Below are 20,064 nucleotides of genomic sequence, written 5' to 3'. Positions count from 1 at the left end.
TAGGTTAAGTTATAAAAGGACTATAGTGGTATTTATAGCAGAAACTTTAAGTGGAAACCATCGCATACTGCTTTTCTTACTCAATATTATACTGGGTTTATATATATAAAGAAACAACACAGATTGTGGTTAAGTGGCAAAGAACATGGGTTTTGGGACCTAGACAGGCCTAGGTGGGAATTCTGCTCCCTCCCTACCCTCCCCCCAACCCTGCCAGCTGTGAGAACTTAGGCAAGCTACTGAATCTCTCTAAAGCAGTTTCTTCCTCCTTAAATGGGGACAACAGTAGTAGCCACTTTAAAAAGTTGTTTTCAATGGGGATCCCTGGGTGGCTCAGAGGTTTGGTGCCTGCCTTTGGCCCAGGGCGCCATCCTGGAGTCCCGGGATCGAGTCCCACATTGGGCTCCTGGCATGGAGCCTGCTTCTCCCTCTGCCTGTGTCTCTGCCTCTCTCTCTCTGTCTACCATAAATAAATAAATAAATCTTTAAAAAAAAAAAAAAGTTGCTCTCAAGATTCAATGACTTAAAGCAGACAAAGCACTCTATATAGCATCTGGTCAATTACAAGTGTTCAATAAATGCTAAGTGTACTTTTTTTTTAAGATTTTATTTTTAAGTAATCTCTACACCCAATGTGGGGCTTGAACTCACAACTCTGAGATCAAGAGTCACATGCTCTACTGACTAAGCCAGCTGGGTACCCTTATTTTATCTTCTTCGGACATGCGTGTAAATCTTTTAGCACATTCATGTAGTACCAAAATAAACACAAGTTAACAATCCAAAGGAAGGAAAAAGTATCATTCAGTTTTGTTTTGTTTTAAAACAGGATTTTATTTATTTTATTTATTTATCATGAAAGACACAGAGAGAGAGAGGCAGAGATACAGGGAGAGGGAGAAGCAGGCTCCATGCAGGGAGCCCGATGTGGGACTTGATCCTGGGCCTCTGGGATCACACCCTGAGCTAAATGCAGACACTCAACCACTGAGCCACCCAGGTGTCCCGGTCATTCAGTTTTGAATGGGTTAATACTAACAAATGGATTGATAATGTGTAATGTTCACATATTTATATAAATAAATAATATGTTAATGAGTTATAATTTGAGGAAATACTTAGCAATTTTGATTGTTTACAGAATTGTCTATCCTCTAATTTTGTGTGTATGTCTCTCGTACCATCTAAATAACTTGCAAATATGGATGAAAAACAAGGAAGACACTATTAATACAGAGTAAAAATAACATCAAATATAAGTAATCTAGCACTTTGAGAAATGATAGAGAAAACCTCAAGGATGAAATAAATCAATATGAAGTTTGCGGGACGCCTGGGTGGCTCAGTGGTTGAGCATCTGCCTTTGGCTCAGGGCATGATCCCAGTCTGGGGACAGAGTCCCGCATTAGGCTCCCTGTGAGGAGTCTGCTTCTCCCTCTGTCTATGTCTCTGCCTCTTCATGAATAAATAAATAAATAAATAAATACGAAGTTCAGGATGAAAATTTCCATTTCTTTTTAATTAATTATACAGATGTCATAGAGGGGGCAAGATTTCAAGAGGACTGAAAAAAGAAAGGAAATGTATTAAAAAAATATGAAAAACAGAAGTAGTAATTGGAACAAAGTACCAACAAAAAAGAGTATAACTAGGAGATATATATAGTCAAGGTAGGAGAGAAGAGACAGAGAGTAAATAGCAAGCTTTCAAAAAGAGAATAAATAAAACCTTATAAGAGAGAGAAGTATTTTTTTTTTAAATGATAGTCACACAGAGAGAGAGAGAGAAAGAGAGAGGCAGAGGGAGAAGCAGGCTCCATGCACCGGGAGCCCGACGTGGGACTCGATCCCGGGTCTCCAGGATCGTGCCCTGGGCCAAAGGCAGGCGCCAAACCGCTGCGCCACCCAGGGATCCGAGAAGTATTTTTAAAAGAAAAAATGTGTCTATCAGTGGGAAAATTATTTTTTTTAATTTTTTTTATTTATTTATGATAGTCACACACACAGAGAGAGAGAGAGAGAGAGAGAGAGGCAGAGACACAGGCAGAGGGAGAAGCAGGCTCCATGCACTGGGAGCCCGACGTGGGATTCGATCCCGGGTCTCCAGGATCGCGCCCTGGGCCAAAGGCAGGCGCTAAACCGCTGCGCCACCCAGGGATCCCCTCAGTGGGAAAATTAAATGAACAATTTGGACAAAATATCCTTGGATCTTCAAGCATGTATAACTGTTAACAGTTCTTACTGACAGGTAAAAAAGGAAAACTAAAATTCCTAATTTTCTAAGCTTAGCTTCCCCCAAAGCAGTAAGAATGTACTTACTTCACTAAAGCAGCTGCTTCAGGAAGGACATCAGCAAATGATTCACGAAAAATGATTGCATTTTTCCTTTTGCAGTTCTGTATGACATCATTGGCGAGGTAAAAGAGATTCAAACGGTGGGGATAGGCAGCTAGAGTTGATAAAACAAAATAAATAAAACCAAATGAGTCAAATTATACTGAATTCAGTTTATTCCAAATAAAATGTTCTCTAACTGTGTAACCACTATTACGTGGGTGGAGAATAGGCAAATGAACTAATGGATCAATTTATTGAAACTAAAAAATGTTCGGTTAATTTTCTGTTCAAGGTGCTCCCTGAGTAGATTTCCATCTCACTTTACAGATATTTGGCACTAAAAAACTTATTAACTCTAGAGAAGCTATAATAAAACAAAACTGTTTTCCCAAACATTTGTAAAGAAAAACTGTTGAAGCAGCTCAACTCATCGTGCAAACACCAGGGTTAGTGGAAAGAGCAGAGGTTTTCCAACCACCAAGAATGTATGACCTTAGGCAAACTGCTTAACCTCCTCTACATTGCAATTGTAGATAGACTCTTTTCATCAACTAGACCAGATACTCCTGGGGTACACCTAAATCCTGCCATCTAACTGGAAGAGAGGATCTGCTCCCTACTCTTAGCACCAGGTCCTGGGAAATAAGTAATTTGATCCCATATGCACAAGGAGGTGAAGTTTTTCAAAGGCCCATGACGAGGCCCAGTCAATTTGCTTTCAAGCAAAACCACCCCAAGTTTCATTATATCCTGGACAATTTTAATGTCCATTTGGATGATCCATCACATTTTTTAGTCTCTCAGCATCTTGATCTTAAATTCGGTGACCTCCAAGAACCACTGCTCTGTACATTTTAAAATCTCCCTTTCTGACCATAGCCTCTGTTTCCCCTTACATTTGTCACTGTTATCAAAATCTCAGTTCTATATTTTTTCTAACTTTACAGTCACTTTTATTTTATTTTTTTTTACAGTCACTTTTAGTACTCAATTTTTTCCTCTATCAATTCCACAGTCTTTGATTATTATTAAAGCCACTTTTTTTTTTTTTTGAGAGAGAGAAAGCAAGCAGGTGAACATACATGCAAACAGAAGGAGGGAGAATCCTAAGCAGGCTCCATGCCTAGTGCAGAGCTCAACATGGGGCTTGATTTTACAATCCTGAGATCATGATCTAAACTGATATTAAGAGTCAGACTCAAAACACTGAGCCACCCAGGTGCCCAAAAACCTTCGGGTTTTGTTTTTTTTTTCACCTCTCCCCTTATTTAGCCTTTCTATCACACGCATTCGACAAAATCCTAAATCTGGATCAACTTAACTGGATACCTTTACTGCATCTTTATTTCTGCTCCTGGGTTCTGCTGAAGAAAAATCATATCAAGAGAATTGAAACCATGTAAGTCTAGTTCCTTTAGCTGGGCCCTCATCAATATAATGCTACATTATACTGTTCCTTCTACATATTCTCTCTCTCTTTTTGGGTAAGATTTATTTATTTTAGAGAGAGAGGAAGAGCATAGGGGGAGGGGCAAAAGGAGGAGAGAGAGTCCCCAGCAGACTCCCTATGGAGTGTGACGCCCAACACAGGGCTTGATCCTAGAACTCAGAGATCATGACCTGAGCCAAAACCAAGAGTTAGAAGTCCAGTCAATGAGTCATCTACATACCTCTTTTCTGCAGGTTCTGTTCTTTTTTAAAAAAATATTTTATTTATTTATTTACAGAAAGAGCACAAGCAGGGGGAGCTGCAGTGGGAGAGGGAGAAGCAGACTCCCCTCTGAGCAGAGAGCCTGACACAGGGCTCGATCACAGGACCCTGGGATTATGACCTGGGCAGAAGGCAGATGCTTAACTGACTGAGCCACCCAGGCGTCCCCCACATGTTCTTAATCAGCATCCTCTCTCATCTGCAGTAAGAGGGATCTCAAATTTTGACCACTCTTATCAAGTCCCCTATTTCACCACATTCCACATTCCTTCTCACTCTCAGCAGAGATAAGCTTACATGCTATTTCACAGAGAAAGCAGAAATCATTAGATGGAAATTCTGTTCTCTCAATAAAAATGTATCCATTATTTATATCCAACCAAATCAACTTACCTGAGTTAGTTAAGATCCTTCAGATTCAGGTATCTGAAAGAGTTCTCACTGTCTCCACTTTAACTCTGATTAACTTCATAACTGTAGGAACTACTATTTCCCCCTGTACTTAAAATACGCAATCTACTATGCTCAAGAGCTTTATATAAATTATGCCATCTCATTTATGTTGCCACCACTCCACTCAAACAAGGAATTACCAATAAATTCCAACTTATTAAATGTGATGAAATTTAAAAAAAAATTTTTTTTAAGATTTTGTTTATTCATTTGAGATAGAGAGCATGAACAGGGGCAGAGGGAGAGGGAGAAGCAGAGTCCCCACTGAGCAAGAGTCTGATGTGGGGCTCGATCCCAGGACCCCATGATAATTACCTGAGCTGAAGTCAGATACCCAACCAAGGGAGCCACCCAGGCACTCCTGATGAAATTTTTTTAAATGTTATTTCTTTGTGGCTTCTGGCACACAGAATAATCTGTTATGGTAATTCCTCCTTCAGTTTGTCATAACCACTTTCCTAGTTTTCCTACCTCTCAGATTCCTTCTCTACTGGGTGGGCATGTGTAGATAGGAGATGTGACCATCCTCCTTTAAATGTTGAAGCTCTCCAGCGTTCTCTCCTAAGCACTCTTCTCCATTCACCCATGGCATCATGTTTAAGATTTCAGGTGTTTTTTTTTTTTTTTAAGAGAGATTTTATTTATTTATTTATGAGAGACACACAGAGAGAGGCAGACACAGGCAGAGGGAGAAGCAGGCTCCACGTAAGGATCCTGACGTGGGACTTGATCCCGGGTCCTCAGGATCACGCCCTGGGCTGAAGGCGGCGCTAAACCACTTAGCCGCCTGGGCTGCCCAAGATTTCAGGTTTTAAGTTAGTTTGTTCCATTCCTGACTGTCCCTTATTAGCTTTGGGGTTTTATACACTACTTGACTCTTCTATATGACACTTTTTTTTTTGTTGTTACAAGAATTAAATGAAACAATGTATATAAAGCATTCAGGCCAGTGCTTAGCAGAAAATGAAATGCTATCAGCATAATCATCCACTTAACTCCTAACACGTATACATCAATGACTCCCATGTCTATAGATCTATAGATACCAAGCCTGGATTTCCTTTTCATCAGTTAAGGCACACATCCACATCCAAGTCTCAGAGGCACCCTGAACTTAATTTTTCAGTATTAGTAACTGTCCTCCTCTTCCATCATTCCTGCTCTTGTATTTAGTCAGAATTTTAGCAATCTTTTTTGACTCTTCTTGCTCCCTACCTGACCCTCTTCACATCTGATACATCTCTAAGTCCAGCCAATTTTGTCTCCAATAATATCTGTCAAATTTATCTCGTTTTCCTTCTCTTCTTACTATTGCTCTTTGCTTGGTTCATCATCTTTGACCTAGACTACTACTGGAGTACCCTCCTAACGTGATCTTACCTCTTGACTTAATCCCCTCAGTTACTCTCTAAATTTCTAAATTCATTTCTAATACACAAATATTATCCAATTTGTTTCTCATATCAAATCCATCAATGATTTCCAAATGCTTACTGGGAAGTGCCTAAACACCTTAGTCTCCATTTATGATCTGCATCTTACCTTCTCTTTTAGTCTCATCTTTTCGCTTTCAAAGTTCTATCTTTAATGAAGTATAGTTAGCAGAAACCTTGCATGTGCACTTTCTCTCTGAATTTTCCTTTTCTAAGATATCCCATCCTGAATATATTGTGTTTTCTACTCATTCATAGGAAAAAGTCCAAAATTGTAAATTAAATTCATGTCAGATTTTGCTCCCATCTTATCACTACTTCTTCTCCAAACAAACTACCCCCAACTATTTTAATGCAACTTCTTCCCAATGCATACCCTATACTCTATAGTCAAATCACTATAGAAAGTCAGGAGGAAATGAAAAAAATGGTGAGGTTGTCTGAGACGATGTCTAAAAGCAATGGGATTTAAGAAGACCCATCATGAATGCTTTTCCTCTGCAACCTAGTTCTTGCCTACGTGTTTAGCTTCAACTTTAGCTACTCTTCCTTAACAGCTGCAGTTTAGTGAGCTATACTTTGTTCTTAACATCAAGCCCCACTTCCTTTCCTTATCTTGCCACTTACTTCAACTGGCTAATTCTTTCTTCCTTCAATTCTCAGCTTATATATCACATCTTCCATGAAGCTTCCTGACTCCATAAGACAAGGCCTTTAGTGCATCCTGAAAAAACACATATCATATACTTATCACACTATAGTGTACTTGTTTGTATCTTCCACTAGAGTATAATCTCCTTAAAGGCTGGAATTCTGTCTTGTTTACTGCTATGTCCTCAATGACTGAGTATCAGACAGGAGCTCAAATAATATTAGTTAGGAGCCCTGGATGGATCAGGCAGTTGGCCTTTGGCACAGGTCATGATCCCAGGTCCTAGGACACCTGGGTGGCTCAGCAGTTGGGAGTCTGCCTTTGGCTCAGGGTGTGATCCTAGGGTCTGGGACTGAGTCCCAAATTCGGCCCCCTGTGAGGAGCCTGTTCTCCCTCTGCCATGTCTCTGCCTCTCTCTCTGTGTCTCATGAATAAATAAATAAAATCTTTAAAAACAAAACAAAAGGGACACCTGGGTGGCTCAGCGGTTGAGTGTCTGCCTTTGGCTCAGGGCATGATCCTGGAGTCCCGAGATCGAGTCTCACATCAGGCTCCCTGCATGGAGCCTGTTTCTCCCTCTGCCCGTGTCTCTGCCTTTCTGTCTCTAATGAATAGGTAAATAAAATCTTTTTAAAAAATTAATAAAATAATCCCAGCATCCTGGGATTGAGTCCTGGACTGGGCTCCCTGCTGAGCAGGGAGCCTGCTTCTCCATCTTCCTCAAATAAATAAATAAAATGTTCAAAATAATTATAATAATAATAATAATAATAATAATAAAATGTCTGATGAAGATGTTAAATTTTTGTAGACAGGAACAAAGGGGAAGAGTACTCCAGCAAGAACAAGTCATGAGTAAAGGTGCTGAAAACGATTATCCAATGTCTATCTTTGGTTTTACAGAAGGGAAAAATTTAGACAAAAAAAATTTTTTAGGATTTTATTTATTTGGGCAGCCCGGGTGGCTCAGCAGTTTAGCACCGCCATTGGCCCAGGGTGTGATCCTGGAGACCCTGGATCGAGTCCCATGTCAGGATCCCTGCCGGGAGCCTGCTTCTCCCTCTGCCTGTGTCTCTGCCTCCCTCTGTGTGTGTGTGTGTTTCTTAAGAACAAATAAATAAAATCTTAAAAAAAAAAAAAAAAGATTTTATTTATTCATGAGAGAGACAGGGTGCGGGAGGGGTGGCAGAGACACAGGCAGAGAGAGAAGCAGGCTCCATGCAGGGAGCCCGATGCGGGACTTGATCCCGTGACTCCAGGATCAGGCCCTGGGCCAAAGGCAGGGACTAAACCGCTGAGCCACCCAGGGATCCCCTAGACAAGATTTTTAAACTTATTCAATAATACTCATAGCATTTTCTATGTGCTAGATACTGTTTTAAAGATGATACAAATATTAACTGATACCCTTACAACAATGCTGAGGTTAATACTGTTATATCCATTTAAGAGGTGGAATAATGGGGATCCCTAGGTGGGATAACTGGCAAAATTCAACCACAGTCGGTGCCTGGGTGGCTCAGTCGGTTAAATGTCTGCCTTTGGCTCAGGTCATAATCCCAGGGTCCTGGATCCGAGCCCCACAACCAGCTCCCTGCTCAGTGGAGAGACTGTCCTTCCCCCTCTACTCCTCTCCCTTGCTCATGCTCTCTCAAATAAATAAAAATCTTTAAAAAAAAAAATTCAACTATAGTCTGTAATACTGTATCAATGTTCATTTCCTGCTTTTGGTAGTTGTTCCAGATATTACAGAACCACCATTGCAATGTACTAAACTGTGTCTCCCCAAAATATTTATGTTGAAGCTCTAAACCCCAATGTGACTATATTTGGAGATAGGGCCAATAAGGAGGTAATTAAGGTTAAACGAGGTCATGACGATGGGGCCTTTAAGAAGGTAAGAGTGTTTTTATAAGAAGAGACACCAGAGATCTTTGCCACCACCAACAAACACCCTTGCCCACCACGTGGCCTCCTATAGAAAGAGGCCTTCTTCATTCAGGAAGAGAGGGACGCCTGGGTGGCTTAATCAGTTAGGCATCTGATTCTTGTTTTGGCTCAGGTCTTGATCTCAGCATCGTGAGATCAAGTACCCTGTCAGGCTCTGCACTCAGCAGAGTCTGCCTGAGATTCTCTCCCTCTGCCCCTCTCCTGATCGATGTATTAGTGCCTATGCTCACTCTCTCAAATAAATAAATAAATGAAATCTCAATATACATATGTGTGTACGTGTGTGTGTGTATATATATATATATATATATATATATGTGTGTGTCTCTCATGAATAAATAAAATCTTAAAAAAAAAAAAAAGTGTTTCCAATCTGCATGGTCTTTCCATTACAGAGAATAAGCATTATGGTATAATGGAAAAGGTACAAGCATGAGTCAGAAGACCCAAACTGTAATACTTGAAAAGGATTTTCTTTTTTCTTTTAAAAATTTTTATTTATTTATTTGACAGAGAGAAAGAGCACAAGTGGTGGGAAGGGCAGAAGGAGAGGGAGACGCAAGCTCTCCACGGAGCAGGGAGCCCGATGAGGGACCTGATCTCAGAATCTCAGGATCATGACCTGAGCCGAAAGCAGATGGTTAACTGACTGAGCCACCCAGGTGCCCAAAAGTATTAATTTTCATTATCTTTAGTCTGACTTATTTTGTAAAATGAGGATGTTGAAAGGAAAAACAGGGGTCCCTGGGTAGCTCAGACGGTGGAGTGTCTGACTCTTCAGTTCAGCTAAGGCTGTGATCTCGGCATGGTGGAACCGAGTCCTGTACTGGGCTCCATGCTTGTTGCAGGGCTGCCTGCGAATCTCTCCCTCTGTCCCTCCCTCTGCTCACTCGCCCTCTCAAAACAAAATAAATAAAATCTTTGGGACACATGGGTGCTGCAGTCGGTTGAGCAACCCACTCTTGGCTTTGGCTTGGGTACTACCACAGGGTAGTGGGATTGAGGTCAGCATGGAATCTGCTTAACAATTCTCTCTCTCCGCCCCTCCTACCACCCTGCGTGCCAGTGCTCTCTCACTTTCTCAAATAAATAAATAAATCTTAAAAAAATTTAAATAGGGCAGCACCAGTGGCGCAGCAGTTTAGCGCTGCCTGCAGCCCAGGGCGTGATCCTGGAGACCCTGCCTGGATCGAGTCCCACATCAGGCTCTCTGTATGATGCCTGCTTCTCCCTCTGCCTGTGTCTCTGCCTCTCTCTCTCTGTCTCTATGAATAAATAAAATCTTTAAAAAAAAAAATTAAATAAATAGAATCTTTAAAAATATATCTATTTGTGAGGAGGGATGCCTTGGGTGGCTCAGTGGTTAAAAAAATATGTATTTATTTGTAAGGATACTTATTTATTATATTTATCCTATTATAAGGATTTTATTCACTTATTCATGAGAGACATACAGAGAGAGGCAGAGAGATAGGCAGAGGGAGAAGCAGGCTCCCTGCGAGGACCCTGATGTGGGACTTGATCCCGGGACCCCGAGATCACGCCCTGAGCCAAAGGCTGAGGCTCAACCACTGAGCCACCCAGGTGCCCCCACTCAACTGATTTAATTTCTGAATGACTAACTGTATGGAATTATACATAACCCATTACAGTATTCATCATATATATATATATATTTTTATACAAGGTGTTTACAAAAAAAACCCATGAATATTGTAATTAATGAAAAATTTGAAAGCAAATCCTTTTCTCTTAAGTACTGATTTTAGAGCCTGAGTCTTGAATAAAATGACTTGAATGTACATTGAAAGAGCCACATCTAAACTAAAAATTTCAAAGTAGTCTCTTAATATTCATAAGGTATCCACTTAGTTCTTTAAACAATTTGCCACTCAGGATGTGTGTTAAATATCATTATACACAATTATCTAGAAATCTACTAAATCAAATCTTCTCTAATCCTTTTTTTTCCCAAATTAAAAAAAAAAAGGATTTTATATATTTATTCATGATAGACACAGAGAGGTAGAGACACAGACATAGGGAGAAGCAGGCTCTCTGAGGGGAGCCTGATGCAGGACTCCCTCCCAGGACCCCAGGATCACGACCTGAGCCAAAGGAAGAGGCTCAACCATTGAGCCACCCAGGGGCCCCAAACCCTCTGTAATTTTTTTTAAAGATTTATTTATTCATTTATGGTAGAGAGAGAGAGAGAGAGAGAGAGAGAGAGAGAGAGGCAGAGACACAGGAGGAGGGAGAAGCAGGCTCCATGCAGGGAGCCCGAAGCGGGACTCGATCCCGGGACTCCAGGATCGCGCCCTGGGCCAAAGGCAGGCGCCAAACCGCTGAGCCACCCAGGGATCCCCTGTAATTTTTTTTAAATAAAGATTTTATCTATTTATTCATGAAAGAATGCAGAGAGAGAGAGGCAGAGACACAGGCAGAGAGGGAGAAGCAGGCTCCATGCAGGGAGCCCGATGTGGGACTCAATCCTAGGACTCCAGGATCAGGCCCTAAGCTGAAGGCAGGCGCTTAACTGCTGAGCCACCCAGGTGTCACACTTTCCATAATTCTAAACAGAAAACTGTTTGGTGTTATCAATGATCTATAAAGAGCCAAAAGAAAATTAGAATCTAAATATCCACCAAGAGTGGAATTGGTTTATTAAATTAACAAATTGATGGAACCATTAATCAAATATGAAGACCATACGAAAACTGTAAAATGGTTTAATAATGAATGTGAAAAACAAAAACGGTTTGCTGATCTTGACTCTTACTTCCCCCTTTTTTCTACATCTAACTCCTGTCAATCCTTCCTCCTTTTCACTGTATTTTACTGAATTTATGATACCACTGTTTATAACATGCACCATTTTATAAACCATGAAGAAAATTACAAAGTACTTCCAAATAACTCAATGAAACTATTGACTATAAAATACACACTGATTTCAAACATGTTAAAATGTGGGGAAAAAATGTGCAGCTTAGAATTGATAGAATCCATGATTTGTAATTCATTCTCTCCCTCCCCACTCCTTTTGCCACTGACTTACTTTAGTATTTCATCATTAATACTTCCTAATAAGTGATGTCTGCCTCTAGTTTGACCACCCTTCAATCCATCCTCCACATTACTGGAGAATTCATCCCACAGATATGCTTGCCCCCATGCACAAACTTCTGTATAAAAATACTCTCTGCAGCGCTAATTCCAACAAAAGCCTAGAAATATCTTGCAAGTCCATTAAAAGAAGATTGGCTAAATCCAACTAAATAGCACATAACTATTAAACACAAGTTTAGAATCTTCTTCAAGATATAAAGTGAAGGGATCCCTGGGTGGCGCAGCGGTTTGGCGCCTGCCTTTGGCCCAGGGCGCGATCCTGGAGACCCGGGATCGAATCCCACGTCGGGCTCCCTGCATGGAGCCTGCTTCTCCCTCTGCCTGTGTCTCTGCCCCCCCCCCTCTGTGACTATCATGAATAAATAAATAAAATCTTTAAAAAAAAAAGATATAAAGTGAAAAGCACAATGGTGAAGTATGCCACTATAGGTACACAAAAAATACAAACATATATTTTATATTCATAGAGAATACCTCTGAGAAGATAACAAACTGTTAATAATAATGCCTCAGCATAAAGAAACCAAGGGACCAAGAGAGGCAGGAGCAGTTAAAGTAGAGGAATTCATTTTTTACTATATACTTTTTGGAATTTGATTTGGGAATATATTTATTTACTTATTCAAAACAATACATTAAAAATAAAATGAAAATTCCACTATGTTGCTACACTTCATGTTCTTCCTTAATACTGCTTAAAACTTGTGCACAGATATGGTATTGTTCACTTGGAGTTGAAAATATTCATTAACAAATGTCTCCCCACCAGACCAAGAGATCTTGAGCACAGTGGCTTTGCATCTCAATGCCGATCAACTACTTAGCAGGTATACAACACTTTCGATTGGATAAATACTTACCAAGACCTCCCTCTAAAATCACCCCCATTCATGGGCAGCCCAGGTGGCTCGGCGGTTTAGCACCACCTTCAGCCCAGGGTGTGATCCTGGAGACCTGGGATCGAGTCTCACGTTGTCGGGCTCCCTGCATGGAGCCTGCTTCTCCCTCTGCCTGTGTCTCTGCCTCTCTCTCACTCTCTGCATCTCTCATGAATAAATAAAATCTTTAATAAAATAAAATCACCCCCATCCAGGCATCCTCTTCCCTTCTGCTCCAAACTATCTGCTTCTCTCTCCCAGATTTTCAGGGTTCCCCTAGATGACACTAAGGAATGACCTAATATGAAGGAGAAGGAATCTTTTACTCCTGTCCCTTGTTAACCAACTCCACCTTCTATGTCTGTTATTATAGAGTCTCAGATAATCTGCCCCAGGTTCTTTTAAAACATTTACTCCTGGGCAGCCCGGGTGGCTCAGTGGTTTAGAGCTGCTTCAGCCCAGAGCGTGATCCTGGAGACCAGGGACCGAGTCCTATGTCAGGCTCCCTGCGTGGAGCCTGCTTCTCTCTCTCTGCCTGTGTCTCTATCTCCCTCATAAATAAATAAACAAACAAATAAATAAACAAATAAATAAATATCTTTAAAAAATAAAACATTTAAAAAAAATAAATAAAACATTTACTCTTTCAAAGTTTGACCTAATTTTTCACCATTATGAAAATGATAATGAAAAGAGGAGTATCAAATAGTATCAAATAAGTAATGTAATCTGTCCCATTTTAAGTGCTAAGCATAATCCTATCTCAAATCCACATATCAGAATTCTCATTCCTTTCAGAGAATGGCTTTGGAAATTAGACGCAGATAGACATTAATTCAAACTGTACCTCAGTAACTACTAACTGGGTCATGACCTTGACTAAAATGACATGTCTCTGAGCCCTAATTTCCGTATCATCTTTTTTTCTAAGGATTTTATTTATTCATAGAGACACACAGAGAGAGGTGGAGACATAGGCAGAGGGAGAAGCAGGCCCCCTGAGAAGCCTGATGTGGGACTTGATCCCAGGACCTTGGGATCACATCCTGAGTCAAAGGCAGATCCTCAACCACTGAGCTAATTTCCATATCTTAAAATGAACACAATAGGGGTAGCCTGAGATGGCTCAGTGGGTTAAGTGTCTGACTTTGGCTCAGTTGTGATCTCAGGGTCCTGGAATTGGGCCCATCAGGCTCCTTGTACTCTCTCTCTCAAATAAATAAATAAATAAATAAATAAAAAAAAATACTTTAAATGAACGCAATAGTTCAAAATACTTTTGGAAGGAATAAATAAATAATATATGTGAAATATCTGTCTGTAGTACCTACTACTGTTACAGAACAAGTTAAATACTTCACTAAGTGTAGTTGTTTTCTCTCAGTTTTCTTTCTAGGTTGGTATGTATCAGGTAAGTATATGAAAAAGATGCTATCGAATTAAACTAAGTATGTATGACAAGTTTCTTACTTCTAACTCTGGCCTCTGAAAATGGAAAGAAAAAGGCTTTATGGTTTTTACCTCCTCCAATCCTACAACTCCCTTGCTCTGTTCTGGCTCTTGAAACATCTAGGCTGCAAAAAAATCAGAGGCCCAATCTCCTGGAAACTCTCATCTTCAAAGAAGTCTTAGAGCTTCAAGTCAATGGTCTTCTCAGGTGACCTCAAAAATGTTTGGTCTGCCTTGGTCTGCTATAGTAACACTAAATACAGAGATTTACATGAGTTATTTAATTACTTATACCTAATAACCACACAGAATAATAATTATGCACATATCATTTAATCAGCAAAATGTTTTAAAAAGTTGATTATAACCCAAACTCTGCTCATACATGATTCAATGTTGGTTAATCACACAGCTGAGCTGTTTGCTCATGGATTTAAAAAATTGTTCTGGGGCAGAGAACACCTGGGTGGTGCAACTGCTTGAGCATCTGAGCTCATGATCTCGGGGTCATGGGATCGAGCCCTACATAGGGCTCTGTACTAAGCACAGAATCTGAGTCTGTTTGAGATTCTCTCTCCCTATGCCTCCTCCTTCCCCCCAACCCCTGTGTGCATGCATGCTTTCTCTCTCACATACACACACAAAATAAGAAAATAAATCTTTAAAAACCATTCTGCAGCATCTGGCTGGCTCAGTCAGAAAAGCATTCAACTCTTGATCTTGAGTTTGAGCCCCACATTGGGTGTAGAGGTATTAATTTAAAATAAATAAATAAATATTTTAAAGTTCATACTTTTCTCTCCATCTAACATGACTTAGAGGGAGCACTTCGGTGGCTCAGGTGGTTAAGCATCTGCCTTCAGCTGGGTCGTTCGTGGTCCTGGGTCCTAGGATCAAGTCCCACATTGGGCTGCTTCTCTGCCTTTCTGTCTTTCATGAATAAATAAAATCTTAAAAAAAATAGCTTTGCTAAGTATACAATTCTCAATTGATAGTTGTTTTCTCTCTGCACTTGGAAGTTTTATCTTGTGTCTTCTAACTACTACTGTTGCTATTGGTCTATCTTCCTTTGCAAGCTATTTATTCTATCTGTTTTTAAGGGCCTCCCTTTGACTTTAGTATTCAGTTTAGCCACAGAGTGTGTAGGTATGCATTTCTTTTTATTTAATCTCCTTCATAGTCATTCTGCTTCCTGTACATTCAGGTCTTTCACTAATTCTTCAGACCTCTCAGCATTATTCCTTCAAGTATCACCTGTTCTCCACTCTCTCCTTCTAGGACTTCAATCACACATATGTTAGATTCATTATCATTCTTATCAACTTATCTTTCAACATTATATTCTGAGAAATTACTTTAGATTTTTCAGTCAATTAATCCATCCATTGGGCTTTTAATTTCAACAATTATATTTTTCATTTCTTTTTTTAAAAAGATTTTATCTATTTATCTGAGAGAGATGGAGAGCACTCATGATGGGGGGGTGGTGCTGAGGGAGAGGGAGAAGCAGACTTCCCGCTGAGCAGGAAATCCAATGCAGGGCTCAATTCCAGGATACTGAGAACATGACGTGAGCCCAAGGCAGATTGCTTAACAGACTGAGCCACCCAGGCACCCCTATATTTTTCATTTCTAACATTTCACTTGGTTCCTTTACAAAATCTATATAACCAAGTCTGAGAGTCTTTCATTTCCTACAGTATTTTAGATTCTACCTTTTATTGATTTAAACATTTTATATTTTATCATTCTAATAGTTTAAATCTTTAGGGGTTTCTTTCTACCAAATCTCACTCATACTGGCTTATTTCCTTGTGTTTGGTAGTTTTTATTATTATTATTATTATATTTTTTATTTTTTAATTTTGAATTTATATTTTGTTGAATTTTATCTGTGGTAATTCAGAGCTTAACCAGAAAAGGCTATTTCTCTTGGGGTTGCCTGGGTAGCTCAGTCGGTTAAGCATCTGCCTTCAGCTTGAGTCATGATCCCGGAGTCCTGGGATCAAGCCCTGTGTCAGGCTCCCTGCTTTGAATGGAGCCTGCTTCTTCCTCTCCCTCTGCCTGCCACTCCTCCTGCTTGTGTGTGCACGCAAACTCTCTCTGTCAAATTAATCAATCAATCAATCAATCTTTAAAAAAAAAAAGAGAAAAGAAAAGGCTACCTCTCAAAATGTATTTGCACTTGCTCTGGTGAACTGAGGATGGAAACTAGTCCTTGGTCCAATTTAGCATCCTTCTCAGAGGGTTCTTATATTTGCTACGGGCCAAAGACAACATCTCCCATTAATGCTAATATGGGCATCTGCCCTGGAGGCAATCTTGCCTTTTCTGTTGGCTCACTGTTCACTGTCCTGTTTTAGCGGATTCTTCACTCTTATAAGTGAGAACAGACCCTTACAGAGCATCCTTACTTTTTTAGCATGAATTAAAAACTATGAATGAATGAATTAAAAACTATGCATGGAACCAGTAATGAATTAAAAACTATGCATGGAACCTCCTATATAGAAGAATTCCAGGGATCCCTGGGTGGCGCAGCGGTTTGGCGCCTTCCTTTGGCCCGGGGCGCAATCCTGGAGACCCGGGATCGAATCCCACGTCGGGCTCCTTGCATGGAGCCTGCTTCTCCCTCTGTCTGTGTCTCTGCCTCTCTGTCTCTCTCTGTGTGACTATCATGAATAAATAAATAAAATCTTAAAAAAAAAAAGAAGAAGAATTCCAAATAATTTACATAGATACTGCCTCCTCAAGGAGATGAAGCATAACTCCCCACTCCTTAAGTGTGAACTGTGTACAGTGACTTCTTTGCAAAGTATACAGTATGATAAAAGGGGAAAAAGAATAACTTTACAGTGAAGAAACCTGATAAACACTGCCTCAGTCAAGGTTAGCATCATCAGTGATAAGTCATCTTGTAGGATACTCTTGATATGGTGTGAAGAAAATAGCACTTTACCTCTGCATTCTTCTTCTCAAGAACCTATAACCTCAGCTAATCATGAAGGATGCTCCACAAAATAGCCAAATAGTACTGCTTAAAACTGTTGAAGTTTAAAGAAGCCTAAAGAAACATGACTAAATATAATGCAGAATTTTGGATGGGAGCCTAGAACAGAAAAAGACATGAGGCAAAAAGTACAGACTCTAGTTAATAATTATGTATCAATATTAAGTCATTAGTTTTAACAAAGACACCATACTATTTTAAGATGTTATTTTTTTTTCTATTGTAAGATGTTAACAAGAGCAGACACAGGTGATACAACCTTTATAACTTTTCTGTAAATTTTTTTAAAAGATTTATTTATTTATTTATTTATTTATTTACTTACTTACTTACTTACCTATGAGAGACATGGTGGGGGGTAGGGAGAGAGAGGCAGACACAGGCAGAGGGAGAAGCAGGCTCCATGTAGGGAGCCCAACGTGGGACTCGATCCTGGGTCTCCAGGATTACACCCTGGGCTGAAGGTGGTGCTAAACCGCTGAGCTACCCTGGCTGCCCTTTTTCTGTAAATCTAAAGCTACTATAAAATAAAAAGTTTACTGGGGCACCGGATGCCTCATCAGTTAAGCATCTGATGCTTTATTTTTGCTCAGGTCATGATCTCAGGGTTGTGGGATCAAGTCCTATACTGGGCTCTGTGCTTAGAATAGTCAGCCTGAGATTCTTTTCCCCTCCTTCTTCGCCCCTCCCCCTGCTCACATGTACCTGCTCTCTCTCAAATAAATAAATAAAATCTCTTTTAAAAATAAAATTAGGGGGCAGCCCTGGTGGCTCAGCGGTTTAGCGCCGCCTTCAGCCCAGTGTAATCCTGGAGACCTGGGATCGAGTACCACGTTGGGCTCTCTGCATGGAGCCTGCTTCTCCCTCTGCCTGTGTCTCTGCTTCTCTCTCTCTCTCTCTCTCTGTGCGTGTGTCTCTCATGAATAAATAAATAAAATCTTTAAAAAATATAATTAAATTAAAAGTTTATTTAAAAAATTATATTTGGGGATGCCCGGGTGGCTCAGCAGTTGAGCCTCTGCCTTCAGCTCAGGGCATGGTCCGGGATCTGGGATCGAGTCCCACATCAGGCTCCTTGCAGGGAGCCTGCTTCTCCCTCTGCCTCCACCTCTCTGTGTCTCTCATGAATGAATAAATAAATAAAATATTTTTAAAAAATCGTATTTGTTGCAATTTATGCAGGATTTAGTTGTTTTGTTGTTGTTGCTTTTAGTGGGAAGATCCTACAAAATCTAATGTCACGTATCACCAGAAATAGAGGTCTTTCTATTTACCCTTCTGCCCAAAATAATCATGCTCCTTCCCAAAACCATCTCCACCAAAATTCCTCTGGCAAACTTTCTTTCCTTAGTTTCTGAAAAATCACTTTGTTCTGATCCTCTCACACCTACTTAGGACAACTCTTTTTCTGCTAACTTCTGAAACTCTGGTGTTACCCAAGATTTTTTCATTGGCCGTATTCTCTTCTCAAACACTGTTCCTTGAAGTGTTCATTCGTTAACTACTACCAATATGTCTACAACTCCCAAGTCTGCAACTCTAGTTCAAATCTCCCCCCCCCAAATACAGTAAAGTGGTTATGAACATCTTTCTTGAGTCAGAACCAGTTTCAAAGCCCAGCCCCATTTCCAACTGAATAACCCATTCTTTTTTTTTTTTTAAGATTTTATTTATTTATTCATGAGACACACAGAGAGAGGCAGAAACACAGGCAGAGGGAGAAGCGTTGTGGGACTCGATCCCATGACCCTGGGATCACGACCCAAGCCAAAGGCAGACACTCAACCATTGAGCCACCCAGGTGCCTGTGTGTGACCCATTCTAAACAGTGCTTTCCTCATACACAATGGAATAACAATCGTACCTATCCATTCAAAGGTTGTCAAGATTACATGACATAATACACATAGAATTTCTAGGACAGCATCAAGCCCATAACTATCAATAAATATTAGCCAATACTAGGATTATAAGCACCATTTATATGGCTAATTATCTACCAAACAACTCTTCTCAGATGCTCTCCAAACATTCCCAAATCCATATACTCAAGCCTACTTTTATTATCTATCGCTTCCTCCCAAATTCCCTGCCATCCAAGACAGAATCCACAGACTCTGTCTTCCAAGCTTTCCTCTTATCCCCAACATCCAGCTGGTCAGCCAGTTCTATCAAATTCCACATTTTAAATACCTTTTAGATCTTTTCTGCCTTCCCCATTACTGCTATACTAATTCGAATCTTGGTCATTTGTTGGATTTTATAATGGACTCCTGACATTTTTCCCGAAATATATTATTTATTTTTAGTAACTATAATCAGCTTCAGGTATTACAGTTTACTGTGCTATTTTAAATCCCAAAATACAACACTTTTTGTTGGCATTATACAAAAGCAGCTCCATTCATCTTCCTTGGTTATCTTTCCCTCACCTACTCATCCATCACCACCCCTCTCGCTTTCACCACAAACTCATTACCCTATTTACTACCTAGCTCAGAAACTCCCTGGGCTCAGTCCCCTCCACTCTTCACACCCGCCCCCCCACTTATAGGGTGAGTCTGCATCTCAGGGAAAGAACCCAAAGGAAAGATCCTTGGGGAAAGAAAGGATTTAGATCTCCACTAGGTTAATGTTTCCAAAGTTGGTTAAGAAAAAAATTAAAACTTCAGCAATTTTGAACTACTGAACAGAGACAGATGGTTCTGAAAGCACTAGTCAGGGTAATTAAACATGGCAAAAAAGGTGCTTAAGTCCAATCTAGCCACCTATATCACACAGGGCAATTATAAAGGTGACTCAGGCAAAAAGACCAAAGTCAAAGGAAGCAGCAAAGCCAGGAGCTGCTAATGATTTATATTAGAAGATTATCTATATTTAATATAGTATAAATTTATATTTTACTTTATGTTTTAATGATAATATTAAAAATATGAACTATATTAAATCTCTGGCTTCACGGATTTGATTTCAATTTTTATTTTTATTTATTTACTCATAATAGACACAGAGAGAGTCAGGCAGAGACACAGGCAGAGAGAGAAGCAGGCTCCATGCAGGGAG

General features: G+C 40.1%; 1 protein-coding gene across 6 annotated transcripts in view; it reads right to left on the bottom strand.

Moving 5' to 3' along the window:
* Nucleotides 1-20,064, bottom strand: part of RPRD2 (regulation of nuclear pre-mRNA domain containing 2) — a 90,748-nt gene that overhangs the window by 55,007 nt on the left and 15,677 nt on the right. For all 6 annotated transcript variants that reach the window (XM_049095891.1, XM_049095892.1, XM_049095893.1 and 3 more), the window contains exon 2: nucleotides 2,319-2,448. In XM_049095891.1, the coding sequence (XP_048951848.1) occupies nucleotides 2,319-2,448 (130 nt within the window). The remainder of the gene's footprint in view (nucleotides 1-2,318; nucleotides 2,449-20,064) is intronic.

The sequence above is a fragment of the Canis lupus genome, chromosome 17 (genome assembly GCF_003254725.2).
Source record: "Canis lupus dingo isolate Sandy chromosome 17, ASM325472v2, whole genome shotgun sequence".
Taxonomy (NCBI): domain Eukaryota; kingdom Metazoa; phylum Chordata; class Mammalia; order Carnivora; family Canidae; genus Canis; species Canis lupus.
Note: the sequence above shows the minus strand (reverse complement) of the source record. Positions and strands in the feature narration are given on the sequence as shown.